Consider the following 26518-nt stretch of genomic DNA (forward strand, 5'->3'; position numbering starts at 1 on the left):
CGACATGAGTCCTTGTTTTACAAGCCATAGAAGCATATTTCTTCTATATATCACGTCTATCTGAATTTTCCAAAACGCTGTGTCCCGATGAACGCGCCCCTGCACTCAATATCCCCTGAGTGGGCCAAGGCAATGGTACAGTCCACAGTCTTAGCTTGTTGAATGGAATTTGGGTCATTCTACTGTAAGCTTTTCCTATTCTATTAGGGCAATATGAGGAATTTATATACATTTTGAATAGCTTCCATTGATAGAGACTTAGTTAAAAATACCCAGACATAACGGAAATAATAAAAAACACTGTGGAATGTCACACGACCTGACTTGGGGCTGGTAAGCGAAAGCGTAATTAACGGATCTCCACCTCTCCAATCAGCCGGAGTGAGTGACTCCAGAATCTATTCGCAGCTGCTCTACTACCCTCCGCATTTGGAACTGAACAGCTGCTAAAACGTTTGAACAATTTTTCAGAATGCGAACAGGGCATGCTGTCAGACAGGGGCGAACCGGTGCTGTATCTCAACCAGCAGAATAATGGCTGAGGACTATTGGGAGAGCACACTGGCTTTGGGATATTTTTGCTAAGATTACAAGGGCATACGGGATCTCGCGTCCTCGGGTAAGCGACAAAGCAGTCTGTCCTTGTTGCGCAAAACGGTATTTACACCGGGTTGGTTAGCTAGAATACGATTTTAATTTTTTTTTGGTCAATAGCTACGTTCCGCGGAAAATACTTGATAGCTTGTTGCAGCAACCACTGTTGATGTCAAAAGATCGGTTTACTGTACCTCCCACTTTTAAAGCTCTTCAATCACACGCATTACAATAATTCAACATTGTCTTTGTTGAAGAATAAAACATGTCCGTGATCACCGCTTTCTAATCATTCTTAGACTTTGAATCGCTTTCATTCCAATGCATAGTCATGCGTAAATGAAACATGTTGCGAGCTAGCTGTAGTTTAGCTAGGAAGGGCCGAGCTGTGCGCAGCCACTGACGCTAGCTTGTTGGCTATAGCTAACTAACTAGATCATTTATTAACTTGTTAACGGCGATTACTTTTCTGTCGTGTACCATTGGTTTCTATTGCACACATTAGCTGAATGATTCTTGCATTATAGCTACGAAACCTCATAAAGCTAAACAGCTTAACCAGCTAAAGCTAGGTCACAAATCCTTATTTAGGATATCCCTTCAAAATGAATCGTGCGTACATAATGTGATGGACGTAACGCTACCGGGTATGTTTCTATCCTGGTCAGCTAGCTATAGTCAGTTTGTTTAGTTTTTGTCAGATGGGAACCCAGCAAACTTAAGGGTCTTTTGGGATGCCATTGGGGAGACCCTCTGCACTGTGTGAATAGCTCATTTGCCTGCTTGCATGCAATTTCTAGTGTCTTGCTTGTTTTTGTCATGGTTACATATGAGCTAAGGATGCACGACTAGCTGCTATGTTGTTGATTAACTGCAGTCACAAACCTCCAGGGTGCTAGTCACCTGCTGTTGACAACCTGGGCATTGCCTTCAAAACGTCATCTTGATGTTGAGCTGTCCCATCAGTACCAGGCGGGCAGGCAGCCCTGTCTGATTCTCATAGTCACACTGCTCCATGTCAACAAGGTTCATGATGCACCAGTTTTAAAAGTATGTGAACACAGACACATAGGGACAACTAGACCTATCTGAGAGGATGCCAGTGCACCCGGCCAGTTTCTGTGCTCGTGCTGTTTTTATTTTTCGTTTTTTTTCTACAATTGTAAAGCGACTTTGGGTCCTTGAAAAGCGCTAGATCCCATTTTATTATTATCATCATTATTATTAAGGCCAGGCTTGCCTAAAAATGATTTCTAAGAATTATTCAGACAGGTACTTTGTTTTATTTTATATTTAGCCTAACTGCACAGGACAAGTTAAGTTTAATGTTTCAAACACAAAGTAAATAGCCTCTTAAAATCAAATACCTTTTTGGAGTGTCTTCATCTAAGATTTCACTTCTAGATTTCCCTGCAATGGATGCCAGAGGAGGAGAACCTTACTCTACTCTCACCATCCAAACTATTCCAACTATTTCAAATGTTTTCTCTGTGAATCCTTTGTGAAAAATATGACTTGGTTTAGCTAATGGTCAGTCAGTGACATACCCAATAGCCTTTCCAACAACAGTAGAACCACTTTAGATTGTTGAGATAATGATGACATTCTCAACATACCTCAGAGTCTTAGTATAAACAAATAAATTCTTACACCAGGGCTATCTAAGCCCCATAAGATTACCCTGTCCGCCCTCCTGCTCACCCCATGCCTCCAAAGTCTACAGCACTAACACAACTGTCACCAGATAGCCTAGAAGTGCCCATTTTCTTTGGATGGACAGCATTCAGAGTGCATAGAGAAGAAGTCCCTTTTTAGGCCAATATGCAATTTAATGGGTCACCAAGCGTCTAGCCTTCAAAAGAGAAGCTTTGGAGCTGAAACTGTTGGGCATCGTCGTGCCAAATTGAGTCATTAGTCACAAGGCAAAAACATGGGCTTCTGGAGGTTTGGCACAACTTTAGTAGTCGGCCCAGTCCTGAATATCTCCCAGATGCTCAAGAGACTAACTGCTATTTTTTTCCATTGGTATTTAGTATTTGCTTTTTCAGTACTATTTGAAAGATAAGTTGAGATGTAGTTTTCAAGGTCATTGAACATGTCTGTTTTCTAGTGGTTTGCTTTATATTGCAATGCAGAGTGAAATCAATACATGTGCTGTGATGCCAGGGGAGAAGGACTGCCCCTTATTATTGAAGCCATGGAAGTTTAAGTCCGACCGCGGTTCTGCAGGCATTGTCAGCAGAAAACAAGATTCTCCATGATAGTGAATGAAAAAATTCCAGTCTTTGTGGTCAGTCTTTGTTTAAATATTCAGTACCAGTCAAAAGTTTGGACACACCTTCTCATTCAAGGGTCTTTATTTATTTGTACTATTTTCTACATTGTAGAATAATAGTGAACACATCACATCTATGAAAGAACACATATGGAATCATGTAGTAACCAAATAAGTGTTAAACAAATCAACATTTATTTTATATTTGAGATTCTTCAAAGTAGCCACCCTTTGTCTTGCTGACAGCTTTGCACACTCTTGGCATTCTCTCAACCAGCTTCATGAGGTAGTCACCTGGAATGCATTTCAATTCACAGGTGTACCTTGTCAAATGTTCATTTGTGGAATTTCTTTCTTAATGCGTTTGAGCCAATCAGTTGTGTTGTGACAAGGTAGAGGTGGTATACAGAAGACAGCCCTATCTGGTAAAAGACAAGTCCATATTATGGCAAGAACAGCTCAAATAAGCAAAGATAATCAACCGTCCATCAGAACTTTGAAAGTTTCTTCAAGTGCAGTCGCAAAAACGATTAAGCGCTATGATGAAACTGGCTCTCATGAGGACCGCCACAGGAAAGGAAGACCCAGAATTATCTGCTTCAGAGGATAAGTTAGAGTTAACTGCACCTCAGATTGCAGCCCAAATAAATACTAACAGACACACCTCAATATCAACTGTTCATTGAGACTATGTGAATCAGGTCTTCCTTTCCTGTGACGGTCAAATTGCTGTAAAGAAACCATTACTAAAGGACACCAATAAGAGGAGACTTGCTTGGGCCAAGAAAGACAAGCAATGGACATTAGACCAGTGGAAATCTGTCCTTTCATCTGATGATTCCAAATGTTATATTTTTGGTTCCAACCGCCGTGTCTTTGTGAGGTGCAGAGTAGGTTAACGGATGATCTCCGCATACATGGTTTCCACCGTGAAGGAGGAGGTGTGGGGGTGCTTGCTGGTGATACTGTCTGTGATTTATTTACAATTCAAGGCACACTTAACCAGCATGGCACAGCATTCTGCAGCGATACCATCCCTTCTGGTTTGTGCTTAGTGGGACTATCATTTGATTTTCAACAGGACAATGACCCAAAACACACCTCCAGGCTGGGTAAGGGTTATTTGACGAAGAAGAAGAGTGATGGTGCTGCATCCACAATCACCCAACCTCAACCAAATTGGGATGAGTGGGATCGCAGAGTAAAGGAAAAGCTGCAAACAAGTGCTCAGTATATGTGGGAAATCCTTCAAGGCTGTTGGAAAAGCATTCCAGGTGAAGCTGGTGGAGAGAATGCCAAGAGTGCATCAAGGGAAAGGGTGGCTACTTTGAAGAATTTCAAATGCAAAATACTTTTATTTGTCTAAGACTTTTTTTTTGGTTACGACATGATTCCATGTGTTATTTCATAGTTTGGATGTTTTCACTAATTACAATGTAGAAAATGGTAAAAATGATGAAAAAACCTTGAATGAGTAGGTGCCCAAACTTTTTAAAAACATTTTTTTATTTAATTTAAAATGTACCCCTTTTTCTCCCCAATTTCGTGGTATCCAATTGTTTTTCTTGTCTCATCGCTACAACTCCCGTACGGGCTCGGGAGAGACGAAGGTTGAAAGTCATGCGTCCTCCGATACCAAACCAAGCCGCACTGCTTCTTAACACAGCGCGCATCCAACCCGGAAGCCAGCCGCACCAATGTGTCGGAGGAAACACAGTGCCCCTGGAAACCTTGGTTAGTGTGCACTGCGTCCACAGGAGTCACTGGTACGTGATGAGTCAAGAATATCCCTACCGGCCAAGCCCTCCCTAACCCAGACGACGCTGGGCCAATTGTGCGTCGCCCCACGGACCTCCCGGTCGCGACAGAGCCTGGGCGCAAACCCAGAGTCTCTGGTGGCACAGCTGGCTCTGCAGTACAGCGCTCTTAACCACTGCGTCACCCGGGAGGCCCAGGTGCCCAAACTTTTGACTGGTACTGTATATATATTTTTAAGACCATCATGGTACCAGTAATTGCCTCTGAAACACCAGATGTATGTCCTTCTTCTGTCACACACAGAAGAAGTTACAAGGATCATTTAGTTGCTAATGGAAGCCTGCAGTACCCTGGTCAGCCTTCAACTTGAGTTACTCAATGAGAGGGGTCAGCATTGAGCCAACCTCAACGTCATTTCCAGGAGAAGCTCAAACTGCGCATGTTATGTCTCAATGAATCGTTATCTTAACCAATTTTATTTAGCTTCAATGCGCTATTGAATCTTCACATAGGAAAGAATGGTTTCACGTGATCAATCACTTTGTCCATTCATATATACAGTCTTTGTGTGATGCCCAGTATAGGCAAAGTCTGAATGATGAGAGCTCCCTTAATAGCAAAAGACTATCATTAGTGTCAAATCCAACCACTGAGTTCTCATCAGTTTTTAATCCAAATGAAGCAGCTTATCTTCTTGAGGCCTAAACATGTATCTTATTTGACCCCTGAGGAGTGAATGACCTGTCATCCTTTGACTGTTGTAGAGGTTAATGAATGTGATGTGTCAATCTTTGTTAGTAGTTCCCCCTACAGGACAGGTTAACAACTGTTTAACAATGTGTTTGTTTGCTTGTGTCTGTCTGTGCCCTCAGAGAGCTTGAACTGTGGCTACCCCTCCGCCCTCTGCGTCTCGGCCCCCGCCCTCCACGTCTCGCTCCGCATCCCGCCCCCCGCTGCCCCCTCTGATGGACCGCATGAGGAAGATCAAGCGGCAGCTGTCCCTCACCCTGAGGGGGGGCAACAGTGGGGATAAGACCAGTGAGACCATCAGCCCTCAGGGCACAGCGCACAGTCACAGTGACTCTGGTACAGTGACTGATACAAACCAACACAATGACTCCAGTAGAGGCTGACCCCTACCAAGTTACCTATACAATACAATGACTCCAATAGAGGCTGAGCCCTACCAAGTTACCTATACAATGAGTCCAATAGAGGCTGACTCCTACCAAGTTACCTATACAATGAGTCCAATAGAGGCTGAGCCCTACCAAGTTACCTATACAATGAGTCCAATAGAGGCTGAGCCCTACCAAGTTACCTATACAATGAGTCCAATAGAGGCTGACCCCTACCAAGTTACCTATACAATACAATGACTCCAATAGAGGCTGAGCCCTACCAAGTTACCTATACAATGACTCCAATAGAGGCTGAGCCCTACCAAGTTACCTATACAATGAGTCCAATAGAGGCTGACTCCTACCAAGTTACAGTGGGGCAAAAAAGTATTTAGTCAGCCACCAATTGTGCAAGTTCTCCCACTTAAAAAGATGAGAGGCCTGTAATTTTCGTCATAGGTACACTTCAACTATGACAGACAAAATGAGAACAAAAATCCAGAATATCACGTTGTAGGATTTTTAATGAATTTATTTGCAAATCAGGGTGGAAAATAAGTATTTGGTCACCTACAAACAAGCAAGATTTCTGGCTCTCACACAGACCTGTAACTTCTTCTTTAAGAGGCTCCTCTGTCCTCCACTCGTTACCTGTATTAATGGCACCTGTTTGAACTTGTTATCGGTATAAAAGACACCTGTCCACAACCTCAAACAGTCACACTCCAAACTCCACTATGGCCAAGACCAAAGAGCTGTCAAAGGACACCAGAAACAAAATTGTAGACCTGCACCAGGCTGGGAAGACTGAATCTGCAATAGGTAAGCAGCTTGGTTTGAAGAAATCAACTTTGGGAGCAATTATTAGGAAATGGAAGACATACAAGACTGATAATCTCCCTTGATCTGGGGCTCCACGCAAGATCTCACCCCGTGGGGTCAAAATGATCACAAGAATGGTGAGCAAAAATCCCAGAACCACACAGGGCGACCTAGTGAGTGACCTGCAGAGAGCTGGGACCAAAGTAACAGAGCCTACCATCAGCAAGGGCATTGAAGATGAAACGTGGCTGGGTCTTTCAGCATGACACAATGATCCCAAACACACCGCCCGGGCAATGAAGGAGTGGCTTCGTAATAAGTATTTCAAGGTCCTGGAGTGGCCTAGCCAGTCTCCAGATTTCAACCCCATAGAGTTGAAAGGCCGTGTTGCCCAGTAACAGCCCCAAAACATCACTGCTCTAGAGGATATCTGCATGGAGGAATGGGCAAAAATACCAGCAACAGTGTGTGAAAACCTTGTGAAGACTTAACAGAAAACGTTTGACCTCTGTCATTGCCAACAAAGGGTATATAACAAAGTGTTGAGATAAACTTTTGTTATTGACCAAATACTTATTTTCCACCATAATTTGCAAATAAATTCATAAAAAATCCTACAATGTGATTTTCTGGATTTTTTTCTCTCGTTTTGTGTGTCATAGTTGAAGTGTATCAATGATGAAAATTACAGGCCTCATCTTTTTAAGTGGGATAACTTGCACAATTGGTGGCTGACAAAATACTTTTTTGCCCCACTGTACCTATACATTACAATGACTCCAGTATAGGCTGACCCCTACCAAGTTACCTATACAATACAATGACTCCAGTATAGGCTGACCCCTACCAAGTTACCTATACAATACAATGACTCCAGTATAGGCTGACCCCTACCAAGTTACCTATACAATACAATGACTGCAGTATAGGCTGACCCCTACCAAGTTACCTATACAATACAACTGTAGGGTCCTTCTGTGGCTCAGTTGGTAGAGCATGGCGCTTGTAACGCCAGGGTAGTGGGTTCGATTCCCGGGACCACCCATACGTAGAATGTATGCACACATGACTGTAAGTCGCTTTGGATAAAAGCGTCAGCTAAATGGCATTTATTATTATTATTATTATTATTATTATTATTATATTTCACCCCTGAATTATTATACTGCAACAACCAATTAGGCCTAATAGTCAAATAAGTAATAACAAGTGAAACTGCAGACAGCTTTGTAGTTCAATGTGCAGAATATTTAGTTTAGTTTGGACCATCTTTATGCTCAAGGCGGGAGTTATTTTGTCCTTCTTTTCATAATGGTGATATGAAAAACCAAAATGGTGCGATGAAAAGCTCTCAAATTTACTGATTCAACTGTTTTCTTATCAGAGACAATGTGTCATCTCCAAATGTTTACAACTGTACTCATACATATTTCAATTAGGTCTGCTGTAAAAGGTTACATTTTCTTTCTTTCTTATACAAGCATGCCACACATGACTGGGTGACCTGAAACCAATGATGACTCAGTATCATTTGTGGGAGTACTGTACATGCAACAGAGTAGTGTCACTCTTGTGCAAAGCTCTGCAGTGCAAACATTACACCCTTTTATGGCTTCTCTGCTACTTGGGATACATGGTTTAGGGTAGTGATAGGTCTTACCTTACCATCACTCCACAGTGTGTGTTCCTAAATTCAATCTGGAGTGCTTAGAGTGCGCTCGTAAATTCATCAGTTATTCTGCGCTCTGGCACACTCGGACGAGAGTGTTCTGAAATTGGAGTAGATATAGCCAGAGTGAATTTACCAACGCACCCACAGATTCACACACAAAATAGGCCATAGCTACACTTTTCCAAATCCTATATGGCTCCACCCTGAAGGATCTGGTGATGATGGGGTGGGTGTTTGTGTGATAACGGTGCTTCTGGTTCCTGCTTGCTATTCTTAATTTAATCCGACGCATGTCTCTTCCAGCATGGCTCTCTGTGTTCTAATACTGGCTGTATTGATGCTGTCTCAGGAGGTTTCAATGAAACAACTTCAGTCTATTCTCCTCAACTTGACTCCCTGGTGGAAAAAAAACTTAAGAATTTGTGCAATAAACCAATCAACATTTTGAATAAAAAAAATCAATTGAAAAACTGTTCAGAATGGAAAATGAATTTGGCTTTGTGAAGTAATGAATAAAGTGCTGTTGTGTAATATAATTGACCATCAACTGTGTCCAAAAGAGATGATTAGAGGCAGTAAGCATGGGCCACATCTGGCCTGTACAATGCAATGAAACCAGTTCATGCAGCTCAGAAACTTCTCAGTAACCCTGTTACTAATACTGAAGGTTTTCCTTGTCAATTGACCCCATATCTTTTTGTCTTCCAGTGTGTATTAACCTCTTTTGGAAAGTGAATCGCATGCTCTGAAAGATGGACATTTGTACGTGTTTCCCCTGTTCATTTGGTTAATCCTTTAATTTCAAGTTACCGGCTCTTTTCTTTCCTTACCTGTTTCTTCTCATCTTAACCACCATTACTCTGTTCTTCTCTACCAAATGTTACTGCCTACTTCTGTAACATTTCCACTTTTCTCCCCAATACTACATCTTCATCCATGACTTTAATTTGTTTTTCTGTTTGATTTTCTCTTCTTTCTTTCTACACCCCTTCCCCCTTTTTGTTGTCCTGTCTTCATCCCAATCATGATCTGTTTCCTCATTCATTTGCTTTGAACCCCTGTCCCCGATCATACCATGCCGTGCCCTGTGTCCCCCGTCCACCTCACAACCACCTCCATCTGCATTGTCCTTCGTGACTCCCACCCGTACCCCATTCCTCCCTCCTGTGTGTGTCTCCCCTGTGTCTCTGCCTCCCCACCCTTCTCTCTCCCAGAGACCATGTCAGTGCGGGGCAGTGGCACTGGCAGTTTGCGGGGTTCAGTGCGAGGCAGTGGTGGTGGAGGCTCGTTCAGCATGCACTCCCTGCTCCAGTCGTACGGCTCCGCCCTGCGCCGACCACACAGCCTGGGCCGCAGCCTCAGCTCCTATCTCAACCACACCACACGCCTGGGTACAAAACACTTGGCCCACACAGGGAAGGGGAATGTGTGTGTGTGTCTGCTCTGGGAGTGTGTTTGTGACCTCTGGCTACAAGTGTGTGAGTGTGTATGTTAAGGGTGTGTCGTGTTATGACTGGTCATGTTAGACTTACAGAGCCTTCAGAAAGTATTCACACCCCTTTGACTTATTCCACATTTTCTTGTTTCAGCCTGATTTCAAAATTGACTAAATATATATATTTTTTCTATGCACAATACCCCATAATGACATAGTGAAAACATGTTTTCAAATGTGTTGAAAAGGAAATATCACATTTACATAAGTATTCACACCCCTGAGTCAACACTTTATTGAATCACCATTGGCGTCGTTTACAGCTTTCAGTCGTCTTCGGTATGTCTGTATCAGCTTGGCACATCTGGATTCTGGGATTTTCTCTCGTTCTTCCTTGCAGATTTTCTCAAGTTCTGTTGAGTTAAGTGGGGAGCTGCAGTGAACAGCAATCTTCAAGTCTTTCTCCAGATTTTCAATGGGATTCAGGTCTGGGCTTTGGCTGGGCCACTCAAGGACTTTCACATTGTTGTTCTGAAGCCATTCCAGCATTGCTTTGGTTGTATGCTTGGGGTCATTGTTCTGTTGGAACGTAAAATCTTCACCCCCTGTCTAAGGTCGTTTATACTCTGAAGCAGGTTCTCATCAAGGATTTGGCTGTATTTGGCTTCTTCTATCCTTACCAGTCTCCTAGTCCCTGCTGCTGAAAAGCATCCCCATAGCATGATGCTGCCACTACCATGCATCACGGTAGGGATGGTGTTAGATAGCACTTTGCATTCAGGTCAGAGTTACATTTTTTGTTTCATCAGATCACAGCATCTTTTGCCGTATGATCTGTCTTTCACGTGCTTTTTGCAAACTCCAGGCGTGCTGTCATGTGCCTTTTCTCAGGAGTGGCTGTCGTCTGGTCACTCTCCCAATAAAGCCCAGATTGCTAAAGTGCTGTAGAGACTTGTCCTTCTGGCAGGTTCTCCCGTCTCATCCAAGGAACTCTGTAGTTCTGTCCGAGTGGTCATTTGGTTCTTGGTCATCTCCCTGACCAAGGCCCTTCTTGCCCGATGTCTCAGTTTGGTCAGACAGCCAGCTCTAGGTCTGGGTAGTTATATATTTTCCCAATGATGGAGACCACTGTGCTCTTGGAAACTTTCAACACTCTAGAAATTGTTTCATACCCTTCTCCAGATATTTTTATTTAACCAGACAAGTCAGTTAAGAACAAATTCTTATTTTCAATGACAGCCTAGGAACAGTGGGTTAACTGCCTGTTCAGGGGCAGAACGACAGATTTGTACCTTGTCAGCTCGGGGATTCGAACTTGCAACCAACGCTCTAACCACTAGGCTACCCTGCTGCCCCAATATATGCCTCATCACAATACTATCTTGGAGATCTATGGACCATTCCTTGGATTTCATGGTATAGTTTCTGCTCTGACATGCACTGTCAACTGTGGGACCTTATATAGACCGGTGTGTTACTTTCCAAATCATGTCCAATCAATTGAATTTACCTCAGGTGGACTCCAATCATGTTGAAGAAACATCTCAAGGATGATCAATAGAAACAGGATGCACCTGCGCTCCATTTGGATTGTCATAGCAAAGGGGTGTGGCTACTTACAGAAATATTTAATTGACATACTGTATTTCATTTTTCAATATATTTGCAAACATTTCACTTTGTCATTATGTGGTATTGTGTGTAGATGGGTAAAACATTTGATATTTAATCCATGTTGAAGTCAGGCTGTAACACAACAAAATGTGCAATAAGTCAAGCGGTATGAATACTTTCTGAAGACACTATATATGCCTGTTTTTTTGTCCTAGTATGGAATTAAGTTAGTTACATAATTTGAATACTGTTTGGAGAGTAGATTTAAAAGCTGATAAGCACATCACACCAGTGCTGTATAACAAGTTAACAGTTGTAGTGGGAGACAACAGCGAAGAATTGCTTTACCTCTCCAATCTTACTGTGATGGTACCGCATGCTCCCCTCCAGGTGCCTTTGAACCAAAACGTTTCCCAGAAAGCAAACGTATAATGAAAGTTAACAGACACAGGGCAAGTAAAACATTATTGTCAAAGGTCGTAAGATTATGATCGTTAGATTGCGAAAGGACATTGAGAGCTGGTAACCCTAGCACTCTTCCATGTGGACCAGGAGTTGAGAGTGTTGCTGTGTGTTTGTACAGAGATAGTTCATGAAGATGTGAAGATCGGCTCTGATGGGGAGAGTGACCAGGTCTCGGCCACCTCTTCTGATGAAGTACACAGTCCTGTCAGGGTCCGCCTCAGGAACAACTCTGTACGCAAGATATCCACCGAGGTACACACACACAGACTCACTCACTCACACTCTCTCTTATAACACTAGTAACACATGAGGTGTTTTATCCTAACTTCTAACCTTTAACTTCTAATCTTCAACCTCTAACCTTTTATCCTTTCTGTTAGGATATAAACAAGCGGTTGTCCTTGCCTGCGGACATCCGTCTCCCAGATGGCTACCTGGAGAAGTTCTGTCTGAACAGTCCTCTTTTTGACAAACCTCTGAGCCGGAGGCTAAGGAGAGTCTCCCTGGTAGGTTACTGCCCCCTCCCTCTCTGTCCTCCTCTATGTCTCCCTGGTAGGTTACTGCCCCCTCCCTCTCTGTCCTCCTCTATGTCTCCCTGGTAGGTTACTGCCCCCCCCCCTCTCTGTCCTCCTCTATGTCTCCCTGGTAGGTTACTGCCCCCTCCCTCTCTGTCCTCCTCGTCCTCTATGTCCTCATGCTCACTCTGTCTGGCCCATGCTTTTTTCATGAGCTGTCTTGTCCCTGTGTGTGTTGAGCTCTTAAGACTCTCCCTCTTGCATTTTAGTTCTTGTACTTTGATGTGCACTACAATTTTGTTCTCCCTTGCGGTTATGCCTTGCTATACTGTTCCTCCACCATTTTCTTTCATTGATATTTATTCAAGGTCAGAGCTTACACATTCACTGCCAGACATCTCAACAGAAGTGGTTGCACATGTCCTGATGAGATTGACCTTCTTTGTATCATCTTCCTGGATAAAGCCAGTCTCGTAGTTCATCTTCCTGGATAAAGCCAGTCTCGTAGTTCATCTTCCTGGATAAAGCCAGTCTCGTAGTTCATCTTCCCGGATAAAGCCAGTCTCGTAGTTCATCTTCCCGGATAAAGCCAGTCTCGTAGTTCATCTTCCCGGATAAAGCCAGTCTCGTAGTTCATCTTCCCGGATAAAGCCAGTCTCGTAGTTCATCTTCCCGGATAAAGCCAGTCTCGTAGTTCATCTTCCCGGATAAAGCCAGTCTCGTAGTTCATCTTCCCGGATAAAGCCAGTCTCGTAGTTCATCTTCCCGGATAAAGCCAGTCTCGTAGTTCATCTTCCCGGATAAAGCCAGTCTCGTAGTTCATCTTCCCGGATAAAGCCAGTCTCGTAGTTCATCTTCCCGGATAAAGCCAGTCTCGTAGTTCATCTTCCCGGATAAAGCCAGTCTCGTAGTTCATCTTCCCGGATAAAGCCAGTCTCGTAGTTCATCTTCCCGGATAAAGCCAGTCTCGTAGTTCATCTTCCCGGATAAAGCCAGTCTCGTAGTTCATCTTCCCGGATAAAGCCAGTCTCGTAGTTCATCTTCCCGGATAAAGCCGGTCTCGTAGTTCATCTTCCCGGATAAAGCCGGTCTCGTAGTTCATCTTCCCGGATAAAGCCGGTCTCGTAGTTCATCTTCCCGGATAAAGCCAGTCTCGTAGTTCATCTTCCCGGATAAAGCCAGTCTCGTAGTTCATCTTCCCGGATAAAGCCAGTCTCGTAGTTCATCTTCCCGGATAAAGCCAGTCTCGTAGTTCATCTTCCCGGATAAAGCCAGTCTCGTAGTTCATCTTCCCGGATAAAGCCAGTCTCGTAGTTCATCTTCCCGGATAAAGCCAGTCTCGTAGTTCATCTTCCCGGATAAAGCCAGTCTCGTAGTTCATCTTCCCGGATAAAGCCAGTCTCGTAGTTCATCTTCCCGGATAAAGCCAGTCTCGTAGTTCATCTTCCCGGATAAAGCCAGTCTCGTAGTTCATCTTCCCGGATAAAGCCAGTCTCGTAGTTCATCTTCCCGGATAAAGCCAGTCTCGTAGTTCATCTTCCCGGATAAAGCCAGTCTCGTAGTTTGTAACAATGTTCTGGAGTCTGTCTGTCTGTCATATTTGTGAATAACAAAGCATGTTCTCATTCTGTGATTTTTACATGTGGTAAGACTTCTAGAATCCTCTAAAGATACAATGTGTTTTTTCTCTCAGTCCGAGATTGGCTTTGGGAAGCTGGAGACCTATGTGAAGCTGGATAAGCTAGGAGAGGTATGCTGTTACAAACATATACATTGACATTACCCTACCCCTTAGTCATTGTTTATTTGCTCTTAACCTCTGCTGCCAAACATTTGTCCTGGCAGCGTTGAGGTTTGCTTCTGCCACTGTTCACATGTACTGTATGCACTGCTTTTATGATGTGCTCCTACTGTAGTCTGTAAGTATTATCTCTCTCCCAGGGGACCTATGCCACCGTATACAAAGGGCGCAGCAAGCTGACTGACAACCTGGTGGCTCTGAAAGAGATCCGATTGGAGCATGAGGAGGGGGCTCCCTGCACTGCCATCAGAGAAGGTGAGACACCACACCACCACAGGGTGGGCACTGGGCATAGTGCCCAAACACCTTTGTGTCGGGTGGGCCTGAGCCTGGGCCGCCAGCTAAAAATAAAACCCAACAGGTTGGGAAGTGGAAACCAGAGCAAGCCAAGGGAACACTGGCTATTTACAGGATTGACCTCAGTCAACCACAGTTGCTGCTGCTGACCTCAGATATGGAAAGAGTTGAGACATGCTGTATAAGTATATATGTTTTAAATCATGCATTGGTTATCTCTCTCCCCCAGTGTCTCTGCTGAAGGATCTGAAACACGCGAACATAGTGACCCTCCATGACATCATCCACACGCAGAAGTCTCTCACGCTGGTCTTTGAGTACCTGGTGAGTCATCGTCCACACAGAAAGGAGGAGAAGCATAAGAGCATCTGACAGCGCGTCACACACACTGTTCATCTGTCGACTCCTTACATTTTGAATGAAAACAAATCCAAATGAATTTGTTTGTGCCAGTGTCAAAGTTGTGTAAATGATTTGTGATTTGTCACGCAGGATAAAGACCTTAAGCAGTATCTGGAGGATTGTGGCAACTCTATCCACATGCACAATGTGAAGGTGAGGCACTCATCAGCCTACAATACCTTGATACATGATTTCCCTTACATTCTTTAGCATGTATCATAAAACGGATTTCTATCATTCCAGTCTGATGTATACATCTACTTAACAGTAGATGAAATGGCACAGTGCCAATAGTTTTTAAATGTGTAGTTAGTGATTAGTAGGGTCTTTACTGGTGTATTTTGTCTTTGCACATTGTCTCCCTATGGCTCTCTCACCTACAGTATACCTCTCATGTTTCAGTGTGTCCCTGTGTCTCAGTGTGTCCCTGTGTCTCTCTCACCTACAGTATACCTCTCATGTTTCAGTGTGTCCCTGTGGCTCTCTCACCTACAGTATACCTCTCATGTTTCAGTGTGTCCCTGTGTCTCAGTGTGTCCCTGTGTCTCTCTCACCTACAGTATACCTCTCATGTTTCAGTGTGTCTCAGTGTGTCCCTGTGTCTCTCTCACCTACAGTATACCTCTCATGTCTCAGTGTGTCCCTGTGTCTCAGTGTGTCCCTGTGGCTCACTCACCTACAGTATACCTCTCATGTTTCAGTGTGTCCCTGTGTCTCAGTGTGTCCCTGTGTCTCTCTCACCTACAGTATACCTCTCATGTTTCAGTGTGTCCCTGTGTCTCAGTGTGTCCCTGTGTCTCTCTCACCTACAGTATACCTCTCATGTTTCAGTGTGTCCCTGTGTCTCTCTCACCTACAGTATACCTCTCATGTCTCAGTGTGTCCCTGTGTCTCAGTGTGTCCCTGTGTCTCAGTGTGTCTCAGTGTGTCCCTGTGTCTCTCTCACCTACAGTATACCTCTCATGTTTCAGTGTGTCCCTGTGTCTCAGTGTGTCCCTGTGTCTCTCTCACCTACAGTATACCTCTCATGTCTCAGTGTGTCTCAGTGTGTCCCTGTGTCTCAGTGTGTCCCTGTGTCTCTCTCACCTACAGTATACCTCTCATGTCTCAGTGTGTCCCTGTGTCTCAGTGTGTCCCTGTGTCTCAGTGTGTCCCTGTGTCTCAGTGTGTCCCTGTGTCTCAGTGTCTCAGTGTGTCTCAGTGTCTCAGTGTGTCTCTGTGTCTCAGTGTGTCTCTGTGTCTCAGTGTGTCCCTGTGTCTCAGTGTGTCCCTGTGTCTCAGTGTGTGTCCCTGTGTCTCAGTGTGTCCCTGTGTCTCAGTGTGTCTCAGTGTGTCTCAGTGTCTCAGTGTGTCTCAGTGTGTGTCCCTGTGTCTCAGTGTGTGTCTCTGAGTGGTCTGTGGTATTGTCATGTCTTTACAGACTTCTTATCTCATGTCTGTTACTGTGCCTCTCCTCCTCAGCTCTTCCTGTTCCAGCTGCTGCGCGGCCTCAACTACTGCCACCGCCGCAAAGTCCTCCACAGAGACCTCAAACCCCAGAACCTGCTCATCAACGACCGCGGAGAGCTCAAACTGGCTGACTTTGGTCAGTACCTCTGTCTGTACAGTTAGTCTTATCACCACACCTCAGAAGTCTCTGTGGAACCAGAGTGTTATCTGTAGTGTTTCAGTTTAACGTTCTCAATAATTGAGAGTAACGACAAAACAATGTGTTCAGAAAAAAAGGACATCCATTTTTTTGTTGGTAGTACGACAGAGTTTTGCCGGTGTAATAAGCCAATATGTCCCAAGAGCCTCTCCCACAAACTGTCATGTAAAAAATATTAAGCTACTTTCAAACGTTTTGTTGAATAGTGAATCATGCTTTTGCCTCAGGCCTGGCCCGGGCTAAGTCCATTCCCACCAAGACATACTCCAACGAGGTGGTGACGCTATGGTACCGTCCCCCAGACATCCTCCTAGGAAGCACTGACTACTCAACGCAGATAGATATGTGGTAAGAATAAACTATTGGTCTTAGCCAATCGGGTTGATATTGATGTTTCGTTATAACATTCTGTTCTAAAATGTCAGTGAAGTTGTTATAGTAACGTTATATTTTGACTCTGTAGGGGAGTGGGTTGTATCTTCTACGAGATGTCTACAGGTCGCCCCCTGTTTCCTGGTTCCACAGTGGAGGAGGAGCTGCACTTCATCTTTAAACTGCTAGGTGAGTCTGTACCCCCGTCGCTGCCCAACTTGGTCCATGGTGTGGCCCTGCCCTTTTGAAGGAAAGGAGACTGGGAGAAATGCCTTTTGGCACCATTGAGACGCCTAAGGATATAAAACATCCCTTCCTTTTCAATGTCTTGAGAGTTGAAGCACTTGTTTGTGTCTGCTCCAGGTACACCCAATGAGACATCCTGGCCTGGAATCACCTCCAATGAGGAGTTCATCTCATACAACTACCCCCGGTACAGAGCCGACTGTCTACGGAATCACACACCAAGGTGATGCAGTGCTCGGCACTGTGACTGTTTATGACACGTTAGACCTGCTCGTTCAATGAGAGTTACCTTAATTCATTGTGTATTTGTTGTTTATTCCTAGACTGGACAATGAAGGAGTGGAACTGCTGTTCAAACTGCTGCAGGTGAGACCACCCCTGTGGCAACATTGTCATCATTGACAAACTCCCATCTCACCTTTTTTAGATAATCTTTCTGATCGTCCTGGAGGTGTTCGTTGCCATTAGCGACAGTAGAGTGAAGCTGTGTGTCCGTCTGTGTTTCAGTTTGAGGGAAAGAAGCGCATCTCAGCAGAGGAGGCCATGAGGCATCTATACTTCCACAGTCTGGGAGACCGAGTCATCACACTGCCTGACAGTGAGTTGGCCTTCACTCCTCCACACATTATTAACAGCAGTGTCGTCTCATGTCATTGGTAAATAATTGTATAATATGAACGTATCCTCTCCTAGCTACATCAATATTTTCACTTCAAGACATTCAGCTGGAGAAGGAGCCCGGCTGTAGAAGCAGCTCCTTGTCTGACTCAGGTAAGTTCCTCTCTTTACAGTTGTATTTCATCCCATAAACAAAATGTCTTATTTTAATGTCCCAACTTCCTTGTACAAAATGTAAACTTAATGGCTACATCACTGTGTTCCAGAGCTCGTACAGGGATGCCTAAGGTTCCGGCACACCTTAGGTATATTCAGTTCACTTCCTTCTCTCATGAGGAGGCCGCGAACCATCCCCTCCTTTCCCCTCTGATGCACTTCAATGTGTCAGTCTATCATCCCATGGCTTTTAACAATGAATATGTAACCATTCTCAAAACACCTCCTTAGATTTTGAGGCTAGAAGAATATTGTATGTCAAGAGTACATTACATTATATTGAGACCTTTACATTATGTCAAAGACTACTTTACATTATGTCAAAGACTACTTTACATTATGTCAAAGACTACTTTACATTATATTGAGACCTTTACATTATGTCAAAGACTACTTTACATTATATTGAAAACTTTACATTATGTCAAGACTACTTTACATTATGTCAAGACTACTTTACATTATGTCAAGACTACTTTACATTATGTCAAGACTACTTTACATTATGTCAAAGACTACTTTACATTATATTGAGAACTTTACATTATGCCAAAGACTACTTTACATTATGCCAAAGGCTACTTTACATTATGCCAAAGGCTACTTTACATTATGTCAAAGACTACTTTACATTATGTCAAGACTACTTTACATTATGTCAAGACTACTTTACATTATGTCAAGACTACTTTACATTATGTCAAGACTACTTTACATTATGTCAAAGACTACTTTACATTATATTGAGAACTTTACATTATGCCAAAGACTACTTTACATTATGCCAAAGGCTACTTTACATTATGTCAAAGACTACTTTACATTATGTCAAGACTACTTTACATTATGTCAAGACTACTTTACATTATGTCAAGACTACTTTACACTATGTCAAGACTACTTTACATGACACTTGACATTTATTTACATGTGTACATCCATACAGAGCACATTAGGTGGTCTTCACTTTCAATGGAAATTCCCACTGTTCATTGTAATACACACTCATACACAATAATGTAAAGAAAGGAGTAGCAAGAGCAGTGCTCTCAGATATTTAAGTATGCTAGGCGAGCTTTTTTATGCCAATTTGTTTTGGCTCATGCACATAGCCTCAGACGTTTGTTAGAAATTAACACAAACCGCATGCATCACTGGACAGCACCTTGAATACAAGACTATCCTCGAACAAACACCAAGTCACATCACATCAACAGGGCTAGTGCACAGTACTCCACCTCTGAATGGTTATAGGTTTTATTTGCTAAAATAGCTGTTTCTGGTTGGTCCCCTGTTCTTCCTGGTTGTGTTTGATTTGTTGAAAACATGCCTGCCCTCAGCTCTGACTCAGGAGCATTCAGTCCCCTGGTCATTATACGTTGTAGTCAGCCCAGCTCAGACCTGGTCATTGTGCGTTGTAGTCAGCCCAGCTCAGACCTGGTCATTGTGCGTTGTAGTCAGCCCACCTCAGACCTGGTCATTGTGCGTTGTAGTCAGCCCACCTCAGACCTGGTGCGTTGTAGTCAGCCCACCTCAGACCTGGTCATTGTGCGTTGTAGTCAGCCCACCTCAGACCTGGTGCGTTGTAGTCAGCCCACCTCAGACCTGGTGCATTGTAGTCAGCCCACCTCAGACCTGGTACGTTGTAGTCAGCCCACCTAAGACCTGGTGCGTTGTAGTCAGCCCACCTCAGACCTGGTGCGTTGTAGTCAGCCCACCTCAGACCTGGTCAGATCACTGATCTGTGTAGTGATGGAGAATGGGCTTCTCATAAGTCTGCTTCCCTTAACCTCCTGCCTGAGGAGCTCTCACTGGACCCAGTCAATCAGAGAGTTATTATTTGTGTTCTCTTTGCTGCATTGTTTATGAGCTGTTTTTTTCCCCTGGACTTTTACCCCTTTTTCTCCCCTATTTGATGATATCCAATTGGTAGTTACAGTCTTCTCCCATCGCTGCAACTCCACTATGGACTCGGGAGAGACAAGTCGAGAGCCGTGCGTCCTCCGAAACACAACCCTGCCAAGCCGCACTGCTTCTTGACACACTGCTCTCTTAATCCGGAAGCCAGCCTCACCAATGTGTCGGAGGAAACACTGTCCAGCTGGCGACCAAAATCAGCTTGCAGGCACCTGGCTCGCCACAAGGGGTCGCTAGAGAGCGATGGGACAAGGAAATCCCGGCCAGCAAAACCCTTCCCTAACCCGGACGACGCTGGGCCAATTGTGTGCTGGCTGTGACACAGCCTGGGATTGAACCCAGGGTCTGTAGTGATGCCTCAAGCACTGCAATGCAGTGCCTTAGACCGCTGAGCCACTCGGGAGGCAATTCTGTCTTTTACTGAGGAAAACAATTCCTTTTTACCAAATGTAATAAAACAGACTACTAAACCCCTGCTCAACAATGAAAATCAATATCCAAATTATGCCCAACACACACATGCAGTAAAAAATGTGAAGAGAAATCAATTGGCCTGTTGCTTGCATAATCCAAATATCAGCCATGCATAAAATGTGTGTTGTTTTGTAACACAGTTATAATGAGAAATTCATGATTACATAATTTCCTGCATTAATTATTCATATGTCTTTCTGAGGGGTGTTCTGCTCTCTCACCCTAAACTCGTTCCTGTTATATGACAGAGGGAGGGTTAACTGTCCTGTAGATAACTCCTGATTTAGCCCGAGGAGTCAGGAGTGGGGTGATAATGAGAGGGTGGATCTCTGACTCATTCTCATTTTCAACACTGCTGCTATTCTATCTACTTGAAGCTTATCAACAATGCGGAAGGGAAAAGTACAGTTTACTTCAACTATGTTTGACGTTAATATTGTGCAATACTCTGTATAGTTTTCTTTTTTTTTTACATGCAAAAAATGTACCCCTTTCGGCCTCCCAGGACTTGGTGTATTTGAGTTCAGAGTCATTTACATTTCTCCCCTTCCTGACACACCAAAGGGGAATGCTGATGTGACATATTGCCTGTAGGGACCTTACCCACTGAGTTGTCCTGTATGAAAACCCTATGTTTGTTCCTGCTCCCCTCTCTCTCTGTCTCTCTCTGTCTCTCTCTGTCTCTCTCTGTCTCTCTCTGTCTCTCTCTGTCTCTCTCTGTCTCTCTCTGTCTCTCTCTGTCTCTCTCTGTCTCTCTCTGTCTCTCTCTGTCTCTCTCTGTCTCTCTCTGTCTCTCTCTCTCTCTCTCTGTCTCTCTCTCTCTCTCTCTCTCTCTCTCTCTCTCTCTCTCTCTCTCTCTCTCTCTCTCTCTCTCTCTCTCTCTCTCTCTCTCTCTCTCTCTCTGTCTCTCTCTCTCTCTCTGTCTCTCTCTCTCTCTCTCTCTCTCTCTCTCTCTCTCTCTCTGTCTCTCTCTCTCTCTCTCTCTCTCTCTCTGTCTCTCTCTCTCTCTGTCTCTCTCTCTCTCTGTCTCTCTCTCTCTCTCTGTCTCTCTCTCTCTCTGTCTCTCTCTCTCTCTGTCTCTCTCTCTCTCTGTCTCTCTCTCTCTCTCTCTGTCTCTCTCTCTCTCTCTCTCTCTCTCTCTGTCTCTCTCTCTCTCTCTCTCTCTCTCTCTCTCTCTCTCTGTCTCTCTCTCTGTCTCTCTCTCTCTCTCTCTCTCTCTCTCTCTCTCTCTCTCTCTCTCTCTCTCTCTCTCTCTCTCGCTCTCTCTCTCTGTCTCTCTCTCTCTCTCTCTCTCTCTCTCGCTCTCGCTCGCTCTCTCTCGCTCTTTGGGCCAACACCCTGATAGATCATTCAGCATGGTTACCAAACACATTCATCTGTTTCCACACTGAATTTGTATTGTGGGCCCTGTTTTGACAATGCGAAGTGAAAATACGGCACTCGTGTCAAATAATACCATAATGCTCCTAATATCTGTACTTTAATTTATTTCTAATATTTTTGTGACGTCCATGGAGGGCAGCGGTAATTAATGATGGTTTGGAATGTAAGGATGCGGATACAAGACACACATTTGTGTTGAATTTTGACACAAGTGCTACTTATTTCCATTGTCAACGTATCACTGTGTGTGCTGTTTGTCTTCATACGGTATCTCCTTTGTCAGCAGCTCTCTTACCCCGATGGAACCTTCTCCCTCTGGTCTCTGTTCAAGTACCTGTGATGATGAGTGTTCCTCCTGGGATCTGTCTGTCACTCCTCTCACTGTCTCTCTCTCTCCTCACAGTGAACAGCATATCTCGTCGACAGAGCCTGCTTTTCTGAGTGGAGTGAGAGAGAGACGGACGAACGAGAGGACGGGAAGCTGAGACATTTCCGTGTGCGATGAAGGGATACATATTCATCATCTTTATACCTTTTGAATTGTCATTGTTGGTCCATTTAGTGTTGAGAGAGGTTCACTAGCTGTTTACATGTAAGACGAGGCTGAGGAGGATACCTGTTTTTCTTCTGTGTTTGCTCTCAATATGCACTCTCTCCTCTATATAGAAAAGTTTACTGTCACAGACACACTTTTACCATCACGTATACTGTAAATGCTGACAGGCAAAGAAAGCCTTACCATTTTTCCTTGTATAGCTAACGACTGTGATCTTTAGTTTACAGACTGACATAATTGCAGCCCTGTATAATTACATTTAGACATGTCAGGACATTCTTTGAATGCAATAATCATCACCCGTACATTTTAATGGATTTGGACCAAAGTTTTCGACTCACTTAAATGATGCACAATGCTATTGTAATACCCCTAGCTAGAACCTTTCTATGTTTTATTGTATAATACCACAATGAAGGAATCATTTGAAAAATGACAAGGCTTGAATAAGTGATAAGTTGATTAGAGTTGTCTTCTAATTGAGGGGGGAATAATAATATGGTGAGGCTGTAGTGTCTCACCTTGGTCTTCCACACTCCCATTTCCACCACAGTAAGGTATTAGTCTGTCCCTCCCATTTCCACCACAGTAAGGTATTAGTCTGTCCCTCCCATTTCCACCACAGTAAGGTATTAGTCTGTCCCTCCCATTTCCACCACAGTAAGGTATTAGTCTGTCCCTCCCATTTCCACCACAGTAAGGTATTAGTCTATCCCCCCCATTTCCACCACAGTAAGGTATTAGTCTATCCCTCCCATTTCCACCACAGTAAGGTATTAGTCTATCCCTCCCATTTCCACCACAGTAAGGTATTAGTCTGTCCCTCCCATTTCCACCACAGCAAGGTATTAGTCTGTCCCTCCCATTTCCACCACAGTAAGGTATTAGTCTGTCCCTCCCATTTCCACCACAGTAAGGTATTAGTCTATCCCTCCCATTTCCACCACAGCAAGGTATTAGTCTGTCCCTCCCATTTCCACCACAGCAAGGTATTAGTCTGTCCCTCCCATTTCCACCACAGCAAGGTATTAGTCTGTCCCTCCCATTTCCACCACAGTAAGGTATTAGTCTGTCCCTCCCATTTCCACCACAGCAAGGTATTAGTCTGTCCCTCCCATTTCCACCACAGCAAGGTATTAGTCTGTCCCTCCCATTTCCACCACAGCAAGGTATTAGTCTGTCCCTCCCATTTCCACCACAGCAAGGTATTACAGTCTATCCTTCCCATTTCCACCACAGTAAGGTATTACAGTATCCCTCCCATTTCCACCACAGCAAGGTATTAGTCTGTCCCTCCCATTTCCACCACAGCAAGGTATTACAGTCTATCCTTCCCATTTCCACCACAGTAAGGTATTACAGTATCCCTCCCATTTCCACCACAGCAAGGTATTAGTCTGTCCCTCCCATTTCCACCACAGCAAGGTATTACAGTCTATCCTTCCCATTTCCACCACAGTAAGGTATTACAGTATCCCTCCCATTTCCACCACAGCAAGGTATTAGTCTGTCCCTCCCATTTCCACCACAGCAAGGTATTACAGTCTATCCTTCCCATTTCCACCACAGTAAGGTATTACAGTATCCCACCCATTTCCACCACAGCAAGGTATTAGTCTGTCCCTCCCATTTCCACCACAGCAAGGTATTACAGTCTATCCCTCCCAGCTCCATCAATCCAAGGTATTACCGTCTATCCCTCCCAGCTCCATCAATCCAAGGTATTACAGTCTATCCCTCCCAGCTCCATCAATCCAAGGTATTACAGTCTATCCCTCCCATTTCCACCACAGTAAGGTATTAGTCTGTCCCTCCCATTTCCACCACAGTAAGGTATTACAGTCTATCCCTCCCATTTCCACCACAGCAAGGTATTACAGTATCCCTCCCATTTCCACCACAGCAAGGTATTACAGTCTATCCCTCCCATCTCCATCAATCCAAGGTATTACAGTATCCCTCCCATTTCCACCACAGCAAGGTATTAGTCTGTCCCTCCCATTTCCACCACAGCAAGGTATTACAGTATCCCTCCCATTTCCACCACAGTAAGGTATTAGTCTGTCCCTCCCATCTCCATCAATCCAAGGTATTACAGTATCCCTCCCATTTCCACCACAGCAAGGTATTAGTCTGTCCCTCCCATTTCCACCACAGTAAGGTATTACAGTCTATCCCTCCCATTTCCACCACAGTAAGGTATTACAGTATCCCTCCCATTTCCACCACAGCAAGGTATTAGTCTGTCCCTCCCATTTCCACCACAGTAAGGTATTACAGTCTATCCCTCCCATTTCCACCACAGTAAGGTATTACAGTCTATCCCTCCCATCTCCGTAATCATTGAAGGGGGATATTAGTTTAGTACCAGGTAGATTAATCCCAACAGTGTCATGGTGGCATTTGGGGGAAAACCTCATGGTGTATTTATTTATTTATTTTCATAATGCTGTGCTTGGCTGATATGGTACAATGGTTTGAAAGAAAAGCACTTCTGTTCTATTTTCACACAACGTTTTGCAGTTCTCTGAGGAATCCCTAGCACTTACAGGAATTCTCCTCATTCTTGCAGGAATTCTGGAATTTGGGGAACCGTTGTACCAAAAACCTGGAGATGGCGTTCTCTTTATTGATTATATAGACATGCATCCAATACAAATTGAGCTTCCACAGTGAAACATCACAACCCTGATAGGTTTAATGACTCTTTAGGGCACAGGGTACAGTATTGTTGGGTATAATGTAATTGTGTTTACACATCTACCTGTTTGGAGTGAAAGAGAGAGTCTGCAAATTTCCCCACTATGTACAGGGTGATGTGTGGTCATCATTCTGAGGAGAGTGAGAGAGTGCACCAGACACAGTGTCACTACTAATACACCGCCTGCTGATGTAGTTAGCCCACCTATTAACCACGGCTGTTGTTCTAAAGCAGTGGTTCCCAGCCTTTTACCCATGTACATTTTACCAGTAGGCCTATGGTCTCATGAGTACTCCCTGTGGATAGGCCAAGTTCCCCCTGTGGATAGGCCAAGTTCCCCTGGTTGGGAACCACTGTTCTAAAGCACTTCAGTATGTGGATTCTGTGAAAACCAAAGTGAACATGCATAAAACTGTCATCTGAAATGTCTGGCTTGTGGTTTTGAATGGGGATAGATGATGTGTTTCAAACCTCAAATAACCAAAGTATACATTTTTGGATTGAGGCGGTAACTTGGAGAGAAATGCAGTTGGTTATGAATTCTCACCATCTCAACCATTAGGTTAGTTTGGTGGGTTGGGGTGTGATCCTAGCAGCGAGATGTTGTGAACTTAGTAAGTGTGAATGAGTGAGCGTGTGCGTGTGTGTGTGAGAGAGTCAGAGCAGAGGATATGTGTCGTGAAGCACGGCAATGTTATATTGTGGAAAAAGAATATGGTATGTTGTAAATAACCTTAGATTATTTTACGGAACCGAGCAGAGGACTGTGCAATGAGATGAGGATACTCTTCTCATTATGTCATTATGAAGATAAGAATATAGTTTTCTTACGATGATCATTGATTATATTGTTATTGTGTTCTTATTCTTTTAATGAGAAAAGGTTTATTTGATCATAGAATACATAATCAGTGTAGATATTTGGATTTTATGTTTATCATTTGTTTTCTCTGATGATGAAAGGGGCTCTTCCATATTCATTGTCAGAAGAAGCATGGATATGTTGCCATGGAAGGGCTAATAGGTTGGTCGTGAAGTCGCCTCTTGTCCCATTTTATATTTCGCAATAACTGTTGTACTACGCAATAACAAGTTGTACAGTACGTGATCCCTGTCCAAATTTACCAGTGGATTGAATACTTTATATCGAACACAAAAACAATGAAGTCACAACTTTAAGTAGAACAAAAAAAAGATACTGGAGACTGTTTTATTGCCCATTGTCACTTTTACATTTGGATTCAAATAGTGAGATTTTGATATCACTGTTGACAAAGCGCTTTGTTTTTTTTTATTGAGCCAAGAAACAAGAAACTTCTTGTAGTTTTCAGTATTGATAAAACTGTTTGACATTTCTTTATAAAGCAAAACAAGTTCAATTCTAAGGTGTAGTGTATGTGCCGAGGTTAAGACGATGTTCTTCAGTTGTCAAGGAGAGTTGGATTACAGATTGGACAATGCAATTAGGACAATGCAATGAGACTTGGTTTTGAAGCAGCTTTACCATACAGCCCAGCATATCTAATGGGCATGAGATGTGTTGATGAGGTTGAAAAGGTATGAACATGTACTGTAAACTGGTGTGTGTGTGTGTGTGTGTATACATATGTAGGTAC

At 43.8% G+C, this 26518-nt stretch overlaps 1 protein-coding gene across 50 annotated transcripts; it reads left to right on the plus strand.

The window, feature by feature from the left end:
• The first annotated feature begins 339 nt into the window (after nt 1–339).
• On the plus strand, nt 340–25834 carry cdk16 (cyclin-dependent kinase 16). Of its 50 annotated transcripts, none has more exons than XM_052481776.1 (20): nt 340–619; nt 5500–5713; nt 9457–9633; nt 11875–12008; nt 12137–12262; nt 13965–14021; nt 14213–14327; nt 14599–14693; nt 14862–14924; nt 16233–16356; nt 16647–16767; nt 16883–16980; nt 17155–17260; nt 17361–17403; nt 17545–17635; nt 17731–17808; nt 22049–23626; nt 23701–23774; nt 24147–24290; nt 24401–25834. In XM_052481776.1, the coding sequence occupies exons 2-17, from the start codon at nt 5593–5595 to the stop codon at nt 22084–22086; spliced, it is 1587 nt and encodes a 528-aa protein (XP_052337736.1). In that variant the 5' UTR covers nt 340–619; nt 5500–5592; the 3' UTR covers nt 22087–23626; nt 23701–23774; nt 24147–24290; nt 24401–25834. The 50 variants fall into 50 exon arrangements, with proteins under 50 accessions (XP_052337736.1, XP_052337717.1, XP_052337740.1 ...); XM_052481757.1 differs by having other exon boundaries at nt 22049–23516; nt 23591–23626; nt 23701–24290; XM_052481780.1 differs by having other exon boundaries at nt 22049–23516.
• The last annotated feature ends 684 nt before the right edge of the window (nt 25835–26518 follow it).

This window comes from Oncorhynchus keta, chromosome 27 (genome assembly GCF_023373465.1).
Source record: "Oncorhynchus keta strain PuntledgeMale-10-30-2019 chromosome 27, Oket_V2, whole genome shotgun sequence".
Lineage (NCBI taxonomy): Eukaryota > Metazoa > Chordata > Actinopteri > Salmoniformes > Salmonidae > Oncorhynchus > Oncorhynchus keta.

Coding starts and splice junctions, on each gene's coding strand:
- cdk16 (XM_052481734.1), top strand. CDS start 5,593: ATGGACCGCATGAGGAAGATCAAGCGGCAGCTGTCCCTCACCCTGAGG. Junction 12,009..12,136: donor TACGCAAGATATCCACCGAG/GTACACACACAC, acceptor CCTTTCTGTTAG/GATATAAACAAGCGGTTGTC. Junction 16,357..16,646: donor GCTCAAACTGGCTGACTTTG/GTCAGTACCTCT, acceptor CTTTTGCCTCAG/GCCTGGCCCGGGCTAAGTCC.